Source organism: Rhinichthys klamathensis, unplaced genomic scaffold (assembly GCF_029890125.1).
Source record: "Rhinichthys klamathensis goyatoka isolate OS25496 unplaced genomic scaffold, OSU_Roscu_1.1 h1tg001417l_1, whole genome shotgun sequence".
Taxonomy (NCBI): domain Eukaryota; kingdom Metazoa; phylum Chordata; class Actinopteri; order Cypriniformes; family Leuciscidae; genus Rhinichthys; species Rhinichthys klamathensis.
Genome location: NW_026607444.1, coordinates 15,001 through 35,000, shown reverse-complemented (window position 1 = coordinate 35,000; position 20,000 = coordinate 15,001). Strand labels below are relative to the sequence as shown.

At 47.6% G+C, this 20,000-nt stretch overlaps 1 protein-coding gene across 2 annotated transcripts in view; it reads left to right on the top strand.

Annotated features, from left to right (window-relative positions):
* The window catches only part of corin (corin, serine peptidase), a 34,888-nt gene that overhangs the window by 9,660 nt on the left and 5,228 nt on the right, over nt 1-20,000 (top strand). For both annotated transcript variants that reach the window (XM_056245117.1, XM_056245116.1), the window contains exons 3-8: nt 913-1,097; nt 1,189-1,302; nt 2,726-2,833; nt 6,254-6,364; nt 8,286-8,408; nt 13,719-13,950. In XM_056245117.1, coding sequence (XP_056101092.1) covers nt 913-1,097; nt 1,189-1,302; nt 2,726-2,833; nt 6,254-6,364; nt 8,286-8,408; nt 13,719-13,950 — 873 coding nt within the window. The remainder of the gene's footprint in view (nt 1-912; nt 1,098-1,188; nt 1,303-2,725; nt 2,834-6,253; nt 6,365-8,285; nt 8,409-13,718; nt 13,951-20,000) is intronic.

Sequence of the window (20,000 nt, the reverse complement as noted above, 5' to 3'; positions counted from 1 at the left end):
TTGAACCAACTGCTTCACAAAATGATTCACTGTTTCGAAGTGTTGGAAACGCCACACGCTGGCGACCCCTGCTGTTCAGAACAGTGTAAATGCAACAACAACTCGGACCAAACATGCACAAAAACAGCTTTTACAAACCCATTGCAAATGTTTTATTGAAAGTAAAATCTATTGAATGCAATTAACTAATCATCTAATAAGATTAAACATCAAGTGTCTGTATAATATGTTCTTTTATCAATTTTCAGGGCTTGTTTTGTTTGTTCCATGGATGTCTCAGCTAAACCGGCCAATAAGAGACTATTGACTACCATTATATTATATAGTTCACAGAGATCAGCGCCCCCCAGCGGTGAACCATTGAAATTTCTAAACGTTTCGAAACCGCTTTGACATTTACTGAAATCACATGATTTTGGCGGATTGATACACGCTTCGAACCACTGATTCGAAACAAAAGATTGGTAAAGGTTTAGAAGCTTCATGAAGCAGTGTTTCGAAATCGCCCATCACTATAGTGTAAAGTGTATAGTCACGTGAGTCAGTAGTGCTGTTACTATATGAAACACTGCACTGCAAAAAATGCTGTTCTTACTCAGTATTTCTGTCTTGTTTCCAGTCTTAATATCTAAATATTCTTAAATCAGGTTGCATTTACTAAAGTAGTAAGATATTATGTATTGTTTTCTGGGGTAAAAAAAATCTAAATTATGCTTTTGCTTAAAACAAGAAAAATGATCTGCCAACGGGGTAAGAAAAATACTCTTGTTTCCGTTTGAATGAAGTTTATTTTTCTTACCCCACGAAGAATTTTTGGATATTTGGACTGGAAACAAGAAGAAAATACTAAGTAAGAATAGCATTTCTGCAGTGTAGCGCGTTTCTCATGAGCGGACGCTTGTCTTCTTCTAGGACACTGGTGCTGCCGTGTCAGTCGTTCTGTGAAGCGGCTCGTGAAGGCTGTGAGCCCGTCCTGCAGATGTTCAACGCCTCCTGGCCGGAGTTCCTGCGCTGCTCTCAGTTCACCAACACCACGGGCACCGGCGCTGAAAACACACCGCTCTGTTACACGCCACGACAGGCCAGGGGAAAGCTCTGTGAGTCGGGACACATGGCTTTCTGCAGATACTGGAGCTGCGTTTGGAATGAAGTTGTGACGGTTTGTCTTTCTGTGATTGTTGCCTTTAGCTGTGTGTGGAGGAAGCCATCACTTTCTGTGTGCGACGGGAATATGTGTCCCTCTCAAACTAGTGTGCAACGGATACAACGACTGCGACGACTGGAGCGACGAGGCCAATTGCAGTGAGTTTCCGTTTCTTATTTGTGCTTCCTTTCCTTTCCTAGTGTCTTCCCCTTAAGTGTCACCGGCCCACCGGTGGGCCCAAATCCATTACATTTTTAAAACAGTAATATCCTATACTAAACCTAAACTAATCTTGACAAACTATATATCATTTGAAAGCTTACAATCTCTAGTCTCCATATTTGGTGATTTATTTTCAAAATGAATTACAGAGGAGCCATAATTTATCAATTTGCAACAAGAATATTTTCATACTCCTAGACCTTTATTTTGAAATAGTGATGAACATGAAAAATCATGAAAGAAGGGTAGAAACCTCAGTTTGTTTTCATGCCAAGAGTTCAAAAGATAGCATCCATTCAATTATTTTAGAAAAAAAGGTCTGAATTTTTTTTAAATATAAAGAAAAAATTATAGATTCACCATTTGTGAGGTGGCAGGAAGCTATAACGCACATGTTTGTTCTTTTTGTGTTTCTTAGAGGTCGAATTCATATCAAAATCTGCCAAACGTCTCATATTACTTCTGAATAAGATGTCTACTTCATAAATTGTATGAAAATTATGGAAAAAATGGTTCATATTACTCAAAACACATTTGGAAATGGAGGCGCCCTTATATGGGCAGTAATGGAGTCTGGTTGTCATCTAGTGAAAAAGTTTGGTACTGCGCACAAACAAAATCTCACTGAAAGCTCATTTTTTGAGATATCAACCTAAAATTTGAAACACAACTTGTTCAGATTTTTGACTTTGATTTTTTTGCAGTTTTAGAGTCGCTCAGGTTTTGAAAATATATATTTTCTATAAAATATGAATAATAAAAAATTTTACATTGTAGATTTTCATAAACTCAAACTTCTATAACTTTTTTTCTAATTCACTTTCTTAATTTATTTCACTTCTACAAAAATCTGCCAAATGTCTTCTTTAAAACGAGACCAATCTTACGTCTATATTCCAAAGCATTCTTGAATTACAACCATTTAAGTTCGAAATGTGCATTTTCATGTATATTCAAAAAAAGGGGGGTGACACTTATTAAGAAACGAGAAGATTATGAGGAAGCGAAGGAAAACTTATTTGTACCGTGGAATATTCTTGATCACTCGAGCGTCACTTCACAGCATCATCAAGTTGTTGAAGTTTAGTTATTTCAGAAATTCATAGTAAATATTAATTAATCAAGATGCCTCGTTATTTATTTTGTATGATTTATTTAAACTGCAGAGGTAAACCATGCAGATGAAGGGGGGCGTCAGGTTTAACACACACCTGTGTGTCCGCACTGTTAGCTCCCTCACTCCTCGGTTCCTCTGAGGTTTTCAAGATGTCTGCTTTGAGAAGCACTTGTTCACACGCAATGCATCACATGCGCAATGTGAGACCTGACTGTGATCTTCTCCTTCTGTCGTTTGTGCAGCTTGTGCAGATGGACAGCATGTGTGTGCGACCGGTCGCTGTGTCAGCTCTGATCTTCTGTGCGATGGCTACGATGACTGCGGCGATCTGAGCGATGAGCAAAACTGTGGTGAGTACATTTGAAATGCTCCATTTGAGTTCACATTTGAGATCAGATCGGTTGGTAACAGGAGACGTTACACTTCGAGAGAATCCACGCACACTGTGCACATGTACAGCACAAGAGCTACATCCGTCTCGCCCAGCAATCTGATTCCATTAAACGCATTAAGACAACACATTTTACAACACACCTACAGAATGGAGTTCCCTGCCACTGTCGCCTTTTTCACCTTTGGCTTTTGGCTTGCTTAGTTGGGGACATTTAATTTAATATTCATATATATTATTGACATCATTATATGAGAACTGAACTGAGCTGGACGATGACATCACGGTTTTCTGCAGAGCGGCTATATAAATGAACTAAATTTTTTTTAAACTTTTTTACAATAAAAATGAACCATCACTAAACTTACTTAAGCTAGACTGTGACGCTATTTTCTTCTAGAAACAAACTTTGTTCCTTTCTAGAAAGAAATGATATCTGTGAGGATCTCCAGTCCGGATTTAGCCGGTACCATAGCACTGAGACCGCTCTCATCAGAGTCACACATGATCTGCTCTAATCATCCGATCGTGGTTGTATCTCTCTATTAGTGTTACTCGATCTTAGTGCTGCATTTGACACCATCGACCACAACATTCTTTTAAATAGACTAGAAAACTATGTTGGCATTAGTGGAATTGCATTAGCATGGATTAAATCACACTTATCTGACCGTTATCAGTTTGTAGCAGTAAATGAAGAGATGTCTTATCGATCACAAGTTCAGTATGGCGTACCACAAGGCTCAGTACTAGGACCGCTGCTGTTCACTCTGTACATGCTACACACACACACACACACACACACACACACACTCTGTACATGCTACACACACACACACACACACACACACACACACACACACACACACACACACTCTGTACATGCTACCATTAGGAGATATCATTAGGAAGCATGGCATTAGTTTTCACTGTTATGCTGATGATACTCAGCTGTATATTTCTTCACGCCCCGACGAAACTTACCAATCCACAAAATTAACGGAATGCATAGCTGATATAAAAAACTGGATGACTAGTAATTTCCTACTACTAAATTCTAAATTGACTTGAGTAATTTTGACTTGAAGACACAAAAATTGGAAATAAGGGAGATCGTAGCAGAAGGAATAAATCAATCCTACATAAAACACAAGATAACAGATAACAGACAAACACAAGATTGTCTTCAACGAGCCCAAAAGGGCCCACGTCACTCCTCTGTTCATCTCTCTGCACTGGCTACCACTCGCTGCTGGCATCAAGTTCAAGGCTTTGACGCTTGCTTACAGATCTACCACAGGATCAGCTCCGTCCTACTTTCACTCACTACTACAAGTCTACGTCCCTACCAGAAGCCTACGATCAGTCAATGAGCGACGGCTCGTGGTACCATCACAGCGGGGCACAAAATCACTCTCCAGAACATTCTCATTCGCGGTTCCATGCTGGTGGAATGATCTCCCCACCCTCATCCGGAATGCAGAATCCCTGACAGCATTCAAAAGACAACTGAAAACTCATCTCTTCCGGGAGCACTTAACATAAAAAAATAAAATAAAAATAAAAACCTTTCCTCTAAATCCTCGCTTGCCTGGCTTATGCTACTCCGAGCTATGTCTGAACTTTGTATTTTGAGCACTTCTTGCGTTGCTTTTGCCTCTTCACGATGACTCGCTTGGTTTAGTCCTCAGTTGTAAGTCGCTTTGGATAAAAGCGTCTGCTAAATGACTAAATGTAAATGTAAGATAACACACAAAGAAATTACGATCGGGCCTCGTAATGCAAAGTCAAAATAACTCAACCTGAAATAGCTCATTCAATGCCAAACAGGCATCAAGAGATTCAGAAGATGTTCATTGTAATGTACATTCACAATAAAAGCAGTTATTCATGCGATTTGAACACTTTTAACTGATAATTCCCAGACCGCTAAGAACATGCAACTTACCCACAGCATTTCTCCTCAACTCCTATTCCACTCGCTAAATGCCATCACTAGATGGCGCTGTCCCCATTTATGCCATAATTTAACCTATTTACACACTGGCTGTCAAACTGAGCATGTTAATGCATGTGCTTAATGGTGCAGCAACATTCAGAGGGATGCACCGATATGAAAATTTTGTCCGATACCGATAATTCTTTATATTTGAAAGCCGGTAACCGATATATTGGCCGCTAAATCTAAATGCAATTTTTTATATAATTTTTGAGAGCCTGTTTACAAAAACAAAAGTCTCACCATTAAAAGCCACGTCCCAAACACACAACTATAATGTTCTCCTTATGATTTGATGTAGCCGATATGACAGAACATGCTGCACTGAACTGTATCTTCCAAACATATTTCAAGCAATTCAAAGCCCTCATGTTGAACAGTCGCATCTGAAGAGTCTCGGCTGAAGGAAATAATACATTCATCATCAGCTTTAATATATCGGCACATTTTATTGTCGGGCCGATAACGACAACATTAAAACTGAACATGTATCAGCCGATACCGATATGGTGGCCGATATATCGTGCGTCTCTAATGAAGATGGGAGGAGAAGTTTGTAGAAATGAGCAGGGACCAGTCTGGGGGATTGTCAGAGAGATGGAGGAGGAGAGAAGCCAATGTCTGTGAGGAATCTATGAAGATTTAACTCTGAACGCTAAAGTTACCGTCAAGGCCCGATACACTCACGGCAAACTTCATCTTCTTTCTTGGCTTGGGGGTAAAAATAAGTGTGAAATACCTTTGCAGTGATATACTGTCAGGGCACATCCCAACCACATCCACATTTAGATGAATATGTACACATGTGCTTCAAATTTTCCTCTCAAGAACAAAATAAGCAACAAAAATGAGAAAAAAGCAGTTCAGAAAGCATCTGATCATAGTGATGTGGATGTTTGCAGCAGCTCTGAGATTCAGATCTACAGTCACGTCACGCTTATTCATACAGCAATGCTTAAAAGCAGGAGCTTTACAGTATTAAACATGAAAAACAGTGTTAGTGTGTCTATTATTCAGAATCACATGCTTCAGTCTCTACTATAAAGCAGCTCTTAGGATGTGCATGTTTGTACTCGCTCTGAACTTGATGGACTGAACAAGAGAAATGAACCAGAGCAAATGAACACCTGAAAGGAGGCGGAGCCTCAGAGCCACACCCACCTGTTACATCATCATCACCATTGACCAATGGGAGCTAAAGGTGTTTACCAGCCGGAGCAAACTGTTCCGGAAAGCTTTGATAAGATGTTTTGAACAGTTCGTTGTTTATCGGGGTTAAACGTTCTACTTCCCAATAAAGGATAAAGAATTCTGCTTATGTGTTTTCCTTCTTTGAGTCATTGTTCTGTCCTGAAGTGTAATTATGGGCTGTTTCGTCAGTGTGTGATTCGGCTGAAGAGCATCGCTGTGGAGAAGGACGATGTGTTCCTCGAGACTGGCTCTGTGACGGAGACCACGACTGCCTGGACAAGAGCGACGAGATGAACTGCTGTGAGTGTGTGTGTGTGTGTGTGTGTGTGTGTGTGTGTGTCTGTGTGAAAGAGAAGCTACTGAAAGAGATGCTTCCAGAGGTCATAGATCCTCTTCTCAATATCATTAATTCGTCTTTGTCTCTAGGATACGTACCAAAAACATTTAAGCTGGCTATGATTAAACCGCTTGTTAAAAAACGCAACTTTATCGTGCAGAATTAGTCAATTACAGGCCGATCTCGAATCTACCTTTTCTGTCAAAGATATTAGAAAAAGCAGTATCCTCACAACTGCTCTCATCAGAGTCACACATGATCTGCTCTTATCATCCGATCGTGGTTGTATCTCTCTATTAGTGTTACTCGATCTTAGTGCTGCATTTGACACCATCGACCACAACATTCTTTTAAATAGACTAGAAAACTATGTTGGCATTAGTGGAATTGCATTAGCATGGATTAAATCACACTTATCTGACCGTTATCAGTTTGTAGCAGTAAATGAAGAGATGTCTTATCGATCACAAGTTCAGTATGGCGTACCACAAGGCTCAGTACTAGGACCGCTGCTGTTCACTCTTGTTACATCCAGCGATTGTCTGTGTTTCTGTATCTCTTCTGTTTCGTGTCTTGTTGTTATCCTAGGTTTCTTCCTGTGCTTAATTTAGCACGAGGCGTGTCCCAGCTGATGGCATAAGGAGGGCTTGGGTGTGGCGAGAGGAGGCGGGAGAGACCGGCTTTGTTCGGTGTTTGAATTGTTGTTTGTATGCGAATGTAAACTTATGGAGTTAACAAATAAATCCTTAGACATTTGTTTGCCGAACTTTCTCCTGCCTTTCTTTGTTACTGTCTGAGAGCCAGTATGTAACACTCTGTACATGCTAGGAACCATACAGACTCTGTACGTCGGTTAGGAACCTGGGTGTGTGTGTGTGTGTGTGTGTGTGTGTGTGTGCTCTTTGATAGCAATCTTTCTTTTGAAAGTCACGTGTCTAGTATCTGTAAAACCGCATTCTTCCATCTTAAAAATATATCTAAATTACGCCATATGCTCTCACTGACAGATGCAGGACAGTTAGTTCATGCGTTCATGAGCTCAAGGCTAGATTCCTGTAATGCTCTACTGGGTGGTTGCCCTGCACGCTTAATAAACAAACTACAGCTAGTTCAAAACGCAGCCGCTCGAGTTCTTACCAGAACCAGGAAACCCTTTACCTCTGTACAGATAAAACATTGTCAAAATAATTCCATTCTGTATTATGAATTTAAGGCCGGACAAGTAATTTGTTGAGATCAACTTGTAAAGAGAGACTACGCGCCTGCGCACATATATATTCAAACACGCATCTCTATAGACTGAACACGTAATACGCATGTGCACGCCGTCACCGTTTTCACAGGTTCGCGTTTTTGAAGTTTACGCAGATAACTTTTTTTTTTTCAACGTCTGCACATTGGAACCTATTTCAAGGTTTGCGTTCTCGAGCCGCCAGGCACTGTTGTGTGTATGAGCGGCCGGAGCGCGTTAAGGGTTTCTGTTAGAGCGGTGTCGTGTTAGCGGCCGCTAAGTTAATAACTAATGATCTCTAAAACGGAAGTGAATCAATCAAAACTAACTTTATCTGGACAATAACTTTATTCTAGAGCGGCTGTAAAGCCTAAACACTCTCTGTTACTGTAATCTCCTGTTATCTCTGTAAAGCTGCTTTGAGACATCTATATTGTTAAAGCGCTGTATAAATGAAGGTGGCTTGACTTGACTTGGGTTAGGTGTGTGTGTGTGTGAGTGTGTGTGTGTGTGTGTGGCTCTGTGACGGAGACCACGACTGCCTGGACAAGAACGACGAGCTCAACTGCTGTGAGGAACTGCCTTCACTGTACTGTGTGTTTGTGTAACCCTGCAGTGCATTAACGTGTGTGTGTGTGTGTGTGTGTGTATAGCATGTAAGTCCCAGGGTCTAGTGGAGTGCAGGAACAAGCAGTGCATTCCCAGTGCCTTTCGCTGCGATGGTGAAGAGGACTGTAAAGATGGCAGTGATGAAGAAAACTGCACACAACAACAGAGTGAGTGCACACACACAAACACACTCACACACACACACACACACACACACACACACACACACACACACACTGATGGCTCTGTCTCTCAGCTCAGGGTTTGTGTCCTCCTGGTCAGTCCAGTTGTTCTTCCTCCTCCTGCTCCTCTGGCTATCATGGAAACACGTCATGTGACCTGCGCAACAACTGCAGTGAGTGACCTCTGACCTCTGACCTCTGACCTGTCCACACACAGAGCACTGCAGAGACACCCATGTTTTACTCTAGATTTAGTGACAGTTAGTTTAGCCAAACAGCAAAACACTGGAGGTTAAGCGTCCTGATTGCATAGTTTTAATGTGTGGTAACAACATTTGAACCCCTCACGCAGAGAGGTCACCACAGTGGACCCTACTAACTGCATAACTGCACATCAGTGAGCTCTAGTGCATCATGCTTTACACCGCCACCAATTGACATTTAAACGCACGAGCCTGCTCTCTGTCGGCTCATTGAAGTGCGCATGTGTGTAATGTGTGTAATGTGTGTAATGTGTGATATGTGACGGCCTTTAAACGCATCCAGGCAGAGCGAGCGTTTCGCTGTAGGGGAGGAGGAAATATATCGCAAACTCCGACTCTTTCTTGACCCAAGACATGCCACAGTCCAAATGCTGCATCTGTAACAGATATATGAATATATTATTATATATGATAACAACGGGAGTCAGATACATGAATGATTACGTTTTGACGTCACTACGGGAAATAATAACCTGATTTATTAATAAAGTCTTGTAAACGTGTTTACTTGCGTTGCCGGGTTATTGGTTCGCATGTAAACTGGGACAACGGGATATTTCAATAAGCTGATTTTAGTTAGATTAAATCAGTTTAATATTTCTATGTTCTGTGTCACTGTTGTGTTGGTTTCCTTTCTCTGTTTAGAAGAGAACTGAGTCTTTATATCTCCTTTATAAAAGCTTTATAAGGCATAACTAGTCCTCACTTTAGATGAGCTCACACACATAGTTAACTGACCACTAAATGCTTTATAACTACCTGAGTTAACCCTGAATTACAGTAGAAATACATGTTAATATAGCATTTATTAACACTGGTTATTAACTATTACTATACACTCACCTAAAGGATTATTAGGAACACCATACTAATACTGTGTTTGACCCCCTTTCGCCTTCAGAACTGCCTTAATTCTACGTGGCATTGATTCAACAAGGTGCTGAAAGCATTCTTTAGAAATGTTGGCCCATATTGATAGGATAGCATCTTGCAGTTGATGGAGATTTGTGGGATGCACATCCAGGGCACGAAGCTCCCGTTCCACCACATCCCAAAGATGCTCTATTGGGTTGAGATCTGGTGACTGTGGAGGCCATTTTAGTACAGTGAACTCATTGTCATGTTCAAGAAACCAATTTGAAATGATTCGAGCTTTGTGATATGGTGCATTATCCGGCTGGAAGTAGCCATCAGAGGATGGGCACATGGTGGCCATAAAGGGATGGACATGGTCAGAAACAATGCTCAGGTAGGCCGTGGCATTTAAACGATGCCCAATTGGCACTAAGGGGCCTAAAGTGTGCTAAGAAAACATCCCCCACACCATTACACCACCACCACCAGCCTGCACAGTGGTAACAAGGCATGATGGATCCATGTTCTCATTCTGTTTACGCCAAATTCTGACTCTAACATCTGAATGTCTCAACAGAAATCGAGACTCATCAGACCAGGCAACATTTTTCCAGTCTTCAACTGTCCAATGTTGGTGAGCTCTTGCAAATTGTAGCCTCTTTTTCCTATTTGTAGTGGAGATAAGTGGTAACGAGTATCTACTGTGGCTACTCACAAATCAGGTAACCAATTGGACCTCATCTACACGCGCTACTGCTCTACGGACAATACACTGGTCACTCCACTGCACACCTCAGATCACTTCCTCCTCACTCTCAACCTCAACCTGCCTCAGAACACAACACACACTCCTCCACAGGTCACCTTTCGACGAAACCTACGCTCACTTTCGCCCTCTAACCTATCCTCTTTGGTCTCATCCACACTTCCTCCACCTGATCAGCTCTCAACACTTGATACTAACTGTGCAACTGATACTCTATTCTCCACTTTAACATCCTGCTTGGACAACTTCTGTCCCCTTTCCTCCAGGCCAGCCCGCGCCACACCCTCTGCCCCCTGGTTAACTGATATTCTTCGCGAACATCGTACTAAACTCAGGGGTGCAGAGAGGAAGTGGCGCAAATCGAAAGATTCGACAGACCTGGGTCTTTATCAATCCCTTCTCTCTTCCTTCTCTGCTAACATCTCTACTGCTAAAATGGCTTACTGTCACAACAAAATTATCAATTCTTCTGACTCTCGCATGCTTTTCAAAACCTTCTCCTCTCTTCTTAACCCTCCTCCTCCTCCTCCTTCATCAACCCTAACAGCTGACGATTTTGCCACATTCTTCATAGAAAAAACAACCACCATCAGCGGCCAATTTACCAATCCACAAACTGACACACACATTTTACCAACAAACGCACAAATTCTACCCTCCTTCTCTCTACTTTCAGAGGCGGAAGTCTCTAAACTCCTCCTTTCCAATCACCCTACTACCTGTCCGCTCGATCCTATCCCCACTAATCTACTTCAAGCCATTTCTTCCTCAGTTGTACCCACACTCACGCACATCATAAACACCTCTCTTCACACTGGTACCTTTCCCACAGCTTTTAAGCAGGCTCGAGTAACCCCACTGCTTAAGAAACCCAATCTAAATCCAGCACATCTAACAAGTTTCAGACCGGTATCTCTTCTTCCATTTGTCGCGAAAACACTTGAACGAGTTGTTTTCAACCAGATCTCCTCCTTTCTTACACAGAACAACCTCCTGGACGACAATCAGTCTGGTTTCAAAAGTGGACACTCAACTGAGACTGCCCTGCTCTCAGTAATTGAAGCTCTGAGACTGGCAAGAGCAGCTTCCAAATCCTCAGTCCTCATCCTGCTGGATCTGTCTGCTGCTTTTGACACAGTTAACCACCAGATCCTCCTGTCAATCCTAAAGATGAAGGGCATCTCGGGAACTGCACTCCAATGGTTCGAGTCTTACCTCTCAGGTAGGTCCTTTAGGGTGTCGTGGAGAGGTGTGGCATCTAAGACCCAACATCTAGCTACTGGGGTGCCTCAGGGCTCAGTGCTTGGACCACTCCTCTTCTCCATCTACATGACATCACTAGGATCTGTGATTCAGAAACATGGCTTTTCCTATCATTGCTACGCTGATGACACGCAACTCTACCTCTCATTCCAGCCTGACGATCCGACGGTAGCTGCTCGTATCTCAGCCTGCCTGACAGACATTTCTGGCTGGATGAAGGACCACCATCTTCAACTAAACATTGCGAAGACAGAGCTACTTGTGGTCCCGGCCAACCCAACACTTCATCACAACTTCTCCATTCAGCTAGGCTCGTCATCCATAACTCCATCAAGGTCAGCTAAGAACCTTGGGGTTGTAATTGATGATCAGTTGAAATTCACAGACCACATTGCTAGAACTGCCCGGTCCTGCAGATTTGCCTTGCACAACATTAGGAGGATCAGGCCCTTCCTTACAGAGCATGCCACACAACTCCTTGTCCAAGCACTTGTTTTATCCAGACTGGACTACTGTAATGCTCTCCTGGCTGGTCTTCCAGCTTGCTCTGTTAAACCTCTACAACTGATCCAGAATGCTGCAGCCAGAGTAGTCTTCAATGAGCCGAAGAGAGCACACGTCACTCCTCTCCTCACACAATTGCACTGGTTGCCAGTTGCCGCTCGCATTAAATTCAAGGCACTGACGTTTGCATACAGAACAACCACTGGCACTGCTCCATCTTACCTAAACTCATTACTCCAGACTTATGTGCCATCCAGAAACCTGCGCTCTGCTAGCGAATGTCGTCTTGTGGTACCATCTCAAAGAGGCTCAAAATCTCTTTCTCGGACCTTTACCATGGCTGTTCCCTGTTGGTGGAATGATCTGCCTAACTCAACCAGAGCTTCTGAGTCAGTAGCCACTTTCAAGAAACTGCTGAAGACATATCTTTTTCGGCAGCACTTGATTCAGTAGAATTAACACTTTCTCTTCTCTTCTATTCTAAAAAAAAAAAAAAAAAAAAAAAAAACCTGCACTAAAATTGAACTGAGAGGGGTTATAGCACTTACGTATTGTTGTCCTACTGTTAGTTTAACTGCTTCTATTGTTCTCATTTGTAAGTCGCTTTGGATAAAAGCGTCTGCTAAATGAATAAATGTAATGTAAATGTAAATGTACCCGCTGGGGTCTTCTGCTGTTGTAGCCCATCCGCCTCAAGGTTGTGCGTGTTGTGGCTTCACAAATGCTTTGCTGCATACCTCGGTTGTAACGAGTGGTTATTTCAGTCAAAGTTGCTCTTCTATCAGCTTGAATCAGTCGGCCCATTCTCCTCTGACCTCTAGCATCAACAAGGCATTATCGCCCACAGGACTGCCGCATACTGGAGGTTTTTCCCTTTTCACACCATTCTTTGTAAACCCTAGAAATGGTTGTGCGTGAAAATCCCAGTAACTGAGCAGATTGTGAAATACTCAGACCGGCCCGTCTGGCACCAACAACCATGCCACGCTCAAAATTGCTTAAATCACCTTTCTTTCCCATTCTGACATTCAGTTTGGAGTTCAGGAGATTGTCTTGACCAGGACCACACCCCTAAATGCATTGAAGCAACTGCCATGTGATTGGTTGATTAGATAATTGCATTAATGAGAAATTCAACAGGTGTTCCTAATAATCCTTTAGGTGAGTGTATGTCTGAATAATAAGAATGTAATGATTTATGAATGTTCATTTTAATAGTTTATTAATCATTTACTCACACTTTCTAAGTGATCTTATGAACCACTGACAACTCCTAAATAACTGGTTTGTAAATAAGGCAATACTTCATTTAGAAATGATAAATTGATAATTAATAAACTATGAAAATACAATTATTAAACACATTATAGATATGCTTATAAACCAAGAATGAAGCATTTAACTGTATTTATAAACTGCTTATTAATGTCTATTAATGCTTTGTAAATGATGAATAAACTGTTTACTAATGCTTAACTGATGATTAATAGCGTGCAGTTATTATAAAGTGTTCCTGTTTCGGCATTGTTCCTATTGAATAGACTAATAAATAAATTAAAAAGAGCAATAAACCCGCACAGGGAAAACCCCCGTGGTTATGACAGGTCATGCCTGAGCGCACGAGTGTGTTCTGCTGTGTTCCAGGCGTCTGCGAGCCCATCTCTGTGGAGATCTGCATGAACCTGCCCTATAACTCCACCAGGTTCCCCAACTATCTGGGCCACCAGTCCCAGAAGGAGACGTCGCTGAGCTGGGAGTCCTCGCTGTTCCCCGCGCTCGTGCAGACGCACTGCTACAAGTTCCTCATGTTCTTCGCATGCACAGTGTTAGTGCCGATGTGTGACCCTGTGACACAGCAGAGAGTGCCGCCCTGCAGGTCAGTGTGTGTGTGTGTGTGTGTTTGTGTGTGTGTTTGTGTGTGTGTGTGTGTGTGTGTTTGTGTGTGTCTGTGTGTGTGTCTCTGTGTGTGTGTGTGTGTGTGTGTGTGTGTGTGTGTGTGTGTGTGTGTGTGTGTGTGTGTGTGTGTGTGTGTGTGTGTGTGTGTGTGTGTGTGTGTGTGTGTGTGTGTGTGTCTGTGTGTGTGTGTGTCTGTGTGTGCGTTCAAAAACTGATAAATGCCCAGTGTTTACAGTAGCAACAAAACCTGTACGTGTATATTCTCTTCATGAGACATACACTTATCTTGGACATAAAATTAACATAGCAGGAGAATGGAAGGAGCAAGTAAGCAAAATTTTGTCAGAATTTACATCTAGGCTGGATTTGATTGACAAATGCCCTCTGCCACTGACTATGAAGCTAGAAGCTATTAGACAGGTGGCACTGTCTAAAGTACAACATCTATTCTCCAACGTTCATATCCAACAGAAAGTGCTGAGTGAAATGAATAACAAGACAGTGAGCTTAGTCCGAAAATGGTTTGAACTGAACACGCATAGTACCCGTGATATTATTTTTCATCCCCAATGGGAAGGAGGGTTGGGGGTACCAAACATGATCTGGATTTATACCAGCATGCGTATTTCCCATCTTCTGAACATGCTGAATAATGACGACAAGGAAGTGAGAGAGCTGGCCCGATCCTCCCTGTTCCTGGACCTCCGGAGACGCAAGGTGCCGCTGGCCAGAGAGTCAGAGACACACTTCCTTGGCTTTAAGAGAAAATCCAGCGGGAAACTTGACACCCATTCTGCCGGCTTTGGCGTCTGGTCGGACTGGCCGGACCTGAACGACCTCTGTGTCCGCACTGGAGTATCACTGGAGTGGGTGCGGTCTGACTCTGGGACTGTGAGGGTCTCCGAGGACATCATCACTGACCCCCTGACCTCTGTCAGGGCCACAGCCACATACGGGGGTCACAGCTACACCCTAACACCCACAGGGGCCCGGACGACTCTCCTGACCCCGTGACCTCTGTCAGGGCCACAGCCACATACGGGGGTCACAGCTACACCCTAACACCCACAGGGGCCCGGCCGACTCTCCTGACCCCCTGACCTCTGTCAGGGCCACAGTCACATACGGGGGTCACAGCTACACCCTAACACCCACAGGGGCCCGGACGACTCTCCTGATCCCCTGACCTCTGTCAGGGCCACAGCCACATACGGTGGTCACAGCTACACCCTAACACCCACAGGGGCCCGGACGACTCTCCTGATCCCCTGACCTCTGTCAGGGCCACAGCCACATACGGGGGTCACAGCTACACCCTAACATCCACAGGGGCCCGGCCGACTCTCCTGACCCCGTGACCTCTGTCAGGGCCACAGCCACATACGGGGGTCACAGCTACACACTAACACCCACAGGGGCCCGGACAACTCCCCTGACACCCTGACCTCTGTCAGGGCCACAGCCACATACGGGGGTCACAGCTACACCCTAACACCCACAGGGGCCCGGACGACTCTCCTGACCCCCTGACCTCTGTCAGGGCCACAGCCACATACGGTGGTCACAGCTACACCCTAACACCCACAGGGGCCCGGACAACCCTCCTGACCCCCTGACCTCTGTCAGGGCCACAGCCACATACGGTGGTCACAGCTACACCCTAACATCCACAGGGGCCGGACGACTCTCCTGACCCCCTGACCTCTGTCAGGGCCACAGCCACATACAGGGGTCACAGCTACACCCTAACACCCACAGGGGCCCGGACGACTCTCCTGACCCCCTGACCTCTGTCAGGGCCACAGCCACATACGGTGGTCACAGCTACACCCTAACACCCACAGGGGCCCGGACGACTCTCCTGACCCCGTGACCTCTGTCAGGGCCACAGCCACATACGGTGGTCACAGCTACACCCTAACACCCACAGGGGCCCGGACGACTCTCCTGACCCCCTGACCTCTGTCAGGGCCACAGCCACATACGGGGGTCACAGCTACACCCTAACACCCACAGGGGCCCGGACGACTCTCCTGACCCCCTGACCTCTGTCAGGGCCACAGCCACATACGGTGGTCACAGCTACACCCTAACACCCACAGGGGCCCGGACAACCCTCCTGACCCCCTGACCTCTGTCAGGGCCACAGCCACATACGGTGGTCACAGCTACACCCTAACATCCACAGGGGCCGGACGACTCTCCTGACCCCCTGACCTCTGTCAGGGCCACAGCCACATACAGGGGTCACAGCTACACCCTAACACCCACAGGGGCCCGGACGACTCTCCTGACCCCCTGACCTCTGTCAGGGCCACAGCCACATACGGTGGTCACAGCTACACCCTAACACCCACAGGGGCCCGGACGACTCTCCTGACCCCGTGACCTCTGTCAGGGCCACAGCCACATACGGTGGTCACAGCTACACCCTAACACCCACAGGGGCCCGGACGACTCTCCTGACCCCGTGACCTCTGTCAGGGCCACAGCCACATACAGGGGTCACAGCTACACCCTAACACCCACAGGGGCCCGGACGACTCTCCTGACCCCCTGACCTCTGTCAGGGCCACAGCCACATACGGGGGTCACAGCTACACCCTAACACCCAAAGGGGCCCGGACGACTCTCCTGACCCCCTGACCTCTGTCAGGGCCACAGCCACATACGGGGGTCACAGCTACACCCTAACATCCACAGGGGCCCGGCCGACTCTCCTGACCCCGTGACCTCTGTCAGGGCCACAGCCACATACGGGGGTCACAGCTACACACTAACACCCACAGGGGCCCGGACAACTCTCCTGACCCCCTGACCTCTGTCAGGGCCACAGCCACATACGGGGGTCACAGCTACACCCTAACACCCACAGGGGCCCGGACGACTCTCCTGACCCCGTGACCTCTGTCAGGGCCACAGCCACACACGGTGGTCACAGCTACACCCTAACACCCACAGGGGCCCGGACAACCCTCCTGACCCCCTGACCTCTGTCAGGGCCACAGCCACATACGGTGGTCACAGCTACACCCTAACATCCACAGGGGCCGGACGACTCTCCTGACCCCCTGACCTCTGTCAGGGCCACAGCCACATACGGTGGTCACAGCTACACCCTAACACCCACAGGGGCCCGGACGACTCTCCTGACCCCGTGACCTCTGTCAGGGCCACAGCCACATACGGTGGTCACAGCTACACCCTAACACCCACAGGGGCCCGGACGACTCTCCTGACCCCGTGACCTCTGTCAGGGCCACAGCCACATACGGGGGTCACAGCTACACACTAACACCCACAGGGGCCCGGACGACTCTCCTGACCCCGTGACCTCTGTCAGGGCCACAGCCACATACGGTGGTCACAGCTACACCCTAACATCCACAGGGGCCGGACGACTCTCCTGACCCCCTGACCTCTGTCAGGGCCACAGCCACATACGGTGGTCACAGCTACACCCTAACACCCACAGGGGCCCGGACGACTCTCCTGACCCCGTGACCTCTGTCAGGGCCACAGCCACATACGGTGGTCACAGCTACACACTAACACCCACAGGGGCCCGGACGACTCTCCTGACCCCATGACCTCTGTCAGGGCCACAGCCACATACGGTGGTCACAGCTACACCCTAACACCCACAGGGGCCCGGACGACTCTCCTGACCCCGTGACCTCTGTCAGGGCCACAGCCACATACGGTGGTCACAGCTACACACTAACACCCACAGGGGCCCGGACGACTCTCCTGACCCCGTGACCTCTGTCAGGGCCACAGCCACATACGGTGGTCACAGCTACAGCCTAACACCCACAGGGGCCCGGACGACTCTCCTGACCCCGTGACCTCTGTCAGGGCCACAGCCACATACGGTGGTCACAGCTACACCCTAACACCCACAGGGGCCCGGACGACTCTCCTGACCCCGTGACCTCTGTCAGGGCCACAGCCAAATACGGGGGTCACAGCTACACCCTAACACCCACAGGGGCCCGGACAACCCTCCTGACCCCCTGACCTCTGTCAGGGCCACAGCCACATACGGTGGTCACAGCTACACACTAACACCCACAGGGGCCTGGACAACCCTCCTGACCCCCTGACCTCTGTCAGGGCCACAGCCACATACGGTGGTCACAGCTACACCCTAACACCCACAGGGGCCCGGACAACCCTCCTGACCCCCTGACCTCTGTCAGGGCCACAGCCACATACGGTGGTCACAGCTACACCCTAACACCCACAGGGGCCCGGACGACTCTCCTGACCCCGTGACCTCTGTCAGGGCCACAGCCACATACGGTGGTCACAGCTACACACTAACACCCACAGGGGCCCGGACAACCCTCCTGACCCCCTGACCTCTGTCAGGGCCACAGCCACATACGGGGGTCACAGCTACACCCTAACACCCACAGGGGCCCGGACAACCCTCCTGACCCCCTGACCTCTGTCAGGGCCACAGCCACATACGGGGGTCACAGCTACACACTAACACCCACAGGGGCCCGGACAACCCTCCTGACCCCCTGACCTCTGTCAGGGCCACAGCCACATGCGGGGGTCACAGCTACACCCTAACACCCACAGGGGCCCGGACAACCCTCCTGACCCCCTGACCTCTGTCAGGGCCACAGCCACATACGGGGGTCACAGCTACACCCTAACACCCACAGGGGCCCGGACAACCCTCCTGACCCCCTGACCTCTGTCAGGGCCACAGCCACATACGGGGGTCACAGCTAAACACTAACACCCACAGGGGCCCGGACAACCCTCCTGACCCCCTGACCTCTGTCAGGGCCACAGCCACATACGGGGGTCACAGCTACACCCTAACACCCACAGGGGCCCGGACAACCCTCCTGACCCCCTGACCTCTGTCAGGGCCACAGCCACATACGGGGGTCACAGCTACACACTAACACCCACAGGGGCCCGGACAACCCTCCTGACCCCCTGACCTCTGTCAGGGCCACAGCCACATGCGGGGGTCACAGCTACACCCTAACACCCACAGGGGCCCGGACAACCCTCCTGACCCCCTGACCTCTGTCAGGGCCACAGCCACATACGGGGGTCACAGCTACACCCTAACACCCACAGGGGCCCGGACAACCCTCCTGACCTCCTGACCCCCTGACCTCTGTCAGGGCCACAGCCACATACGGGGGTCACAGCTACACCCTAACACCCACAGGGGCCCGGACAACCCTCCTGACCTCCTGACCCCCTGACCTCTGTCAGGGCCACAGCCACATACGGGGGTCACAGCTACACCCTAACACCCACAGGGGCCCGGACGACTCTCCTGACCCCCTGACCTCTGTCAGGGCCACAGCCACATACGGTGGTCACAGCTACACCCTAACACCCACAGGGGCCCGGACGACTCTCCTGACCCCCTGACCTCTGTCAGGGCCACAGCCACATACGGTGGTCACAGCTACACCCTAACACCCACAGGGGCCCGGACGACTCTCCTGACCCCCTGACCTCTGTCAGGGCCACAGCCACATACGGGGGTCACAGCTACACCCTAACACCCACAGGGGCCCGGACGACTCTCCTGACCCCCTGACCTCTGTCAGGGCCACAGCCACATACGGTGGTCACAGCTACACCCTAACACCCACAGGGGCCCGGCCGACTCTCCTGGACCTACACCAACACCAGCAGAAACAACACTGGACAGGCCTGAACCTTCAGGGGAAACTTGCGTGTCTCTCCTCCGCTGATCACTCTGTTTCTCACTCATTTTTTAAGAATACTGCACTCAGCGAGGAGATTATCATTTTTATGGTAAAAGCCAGACTACAAGTTCTTCCAACCAGACTCAATCTTTCTATCTGGTTTCCTACAACTCAGGTCCCTCACTGCTTGCAACACACTACAGAACAGATCACAGAAACACTGCCACACATCTTAAACGGCTGCCATGCCTATACAGGAATGTACATCGCACGCCACGACAGAATAGTGGATCTTATAGTGAAGGACATATCAAGCCTTTTCTCATCTGCTGTA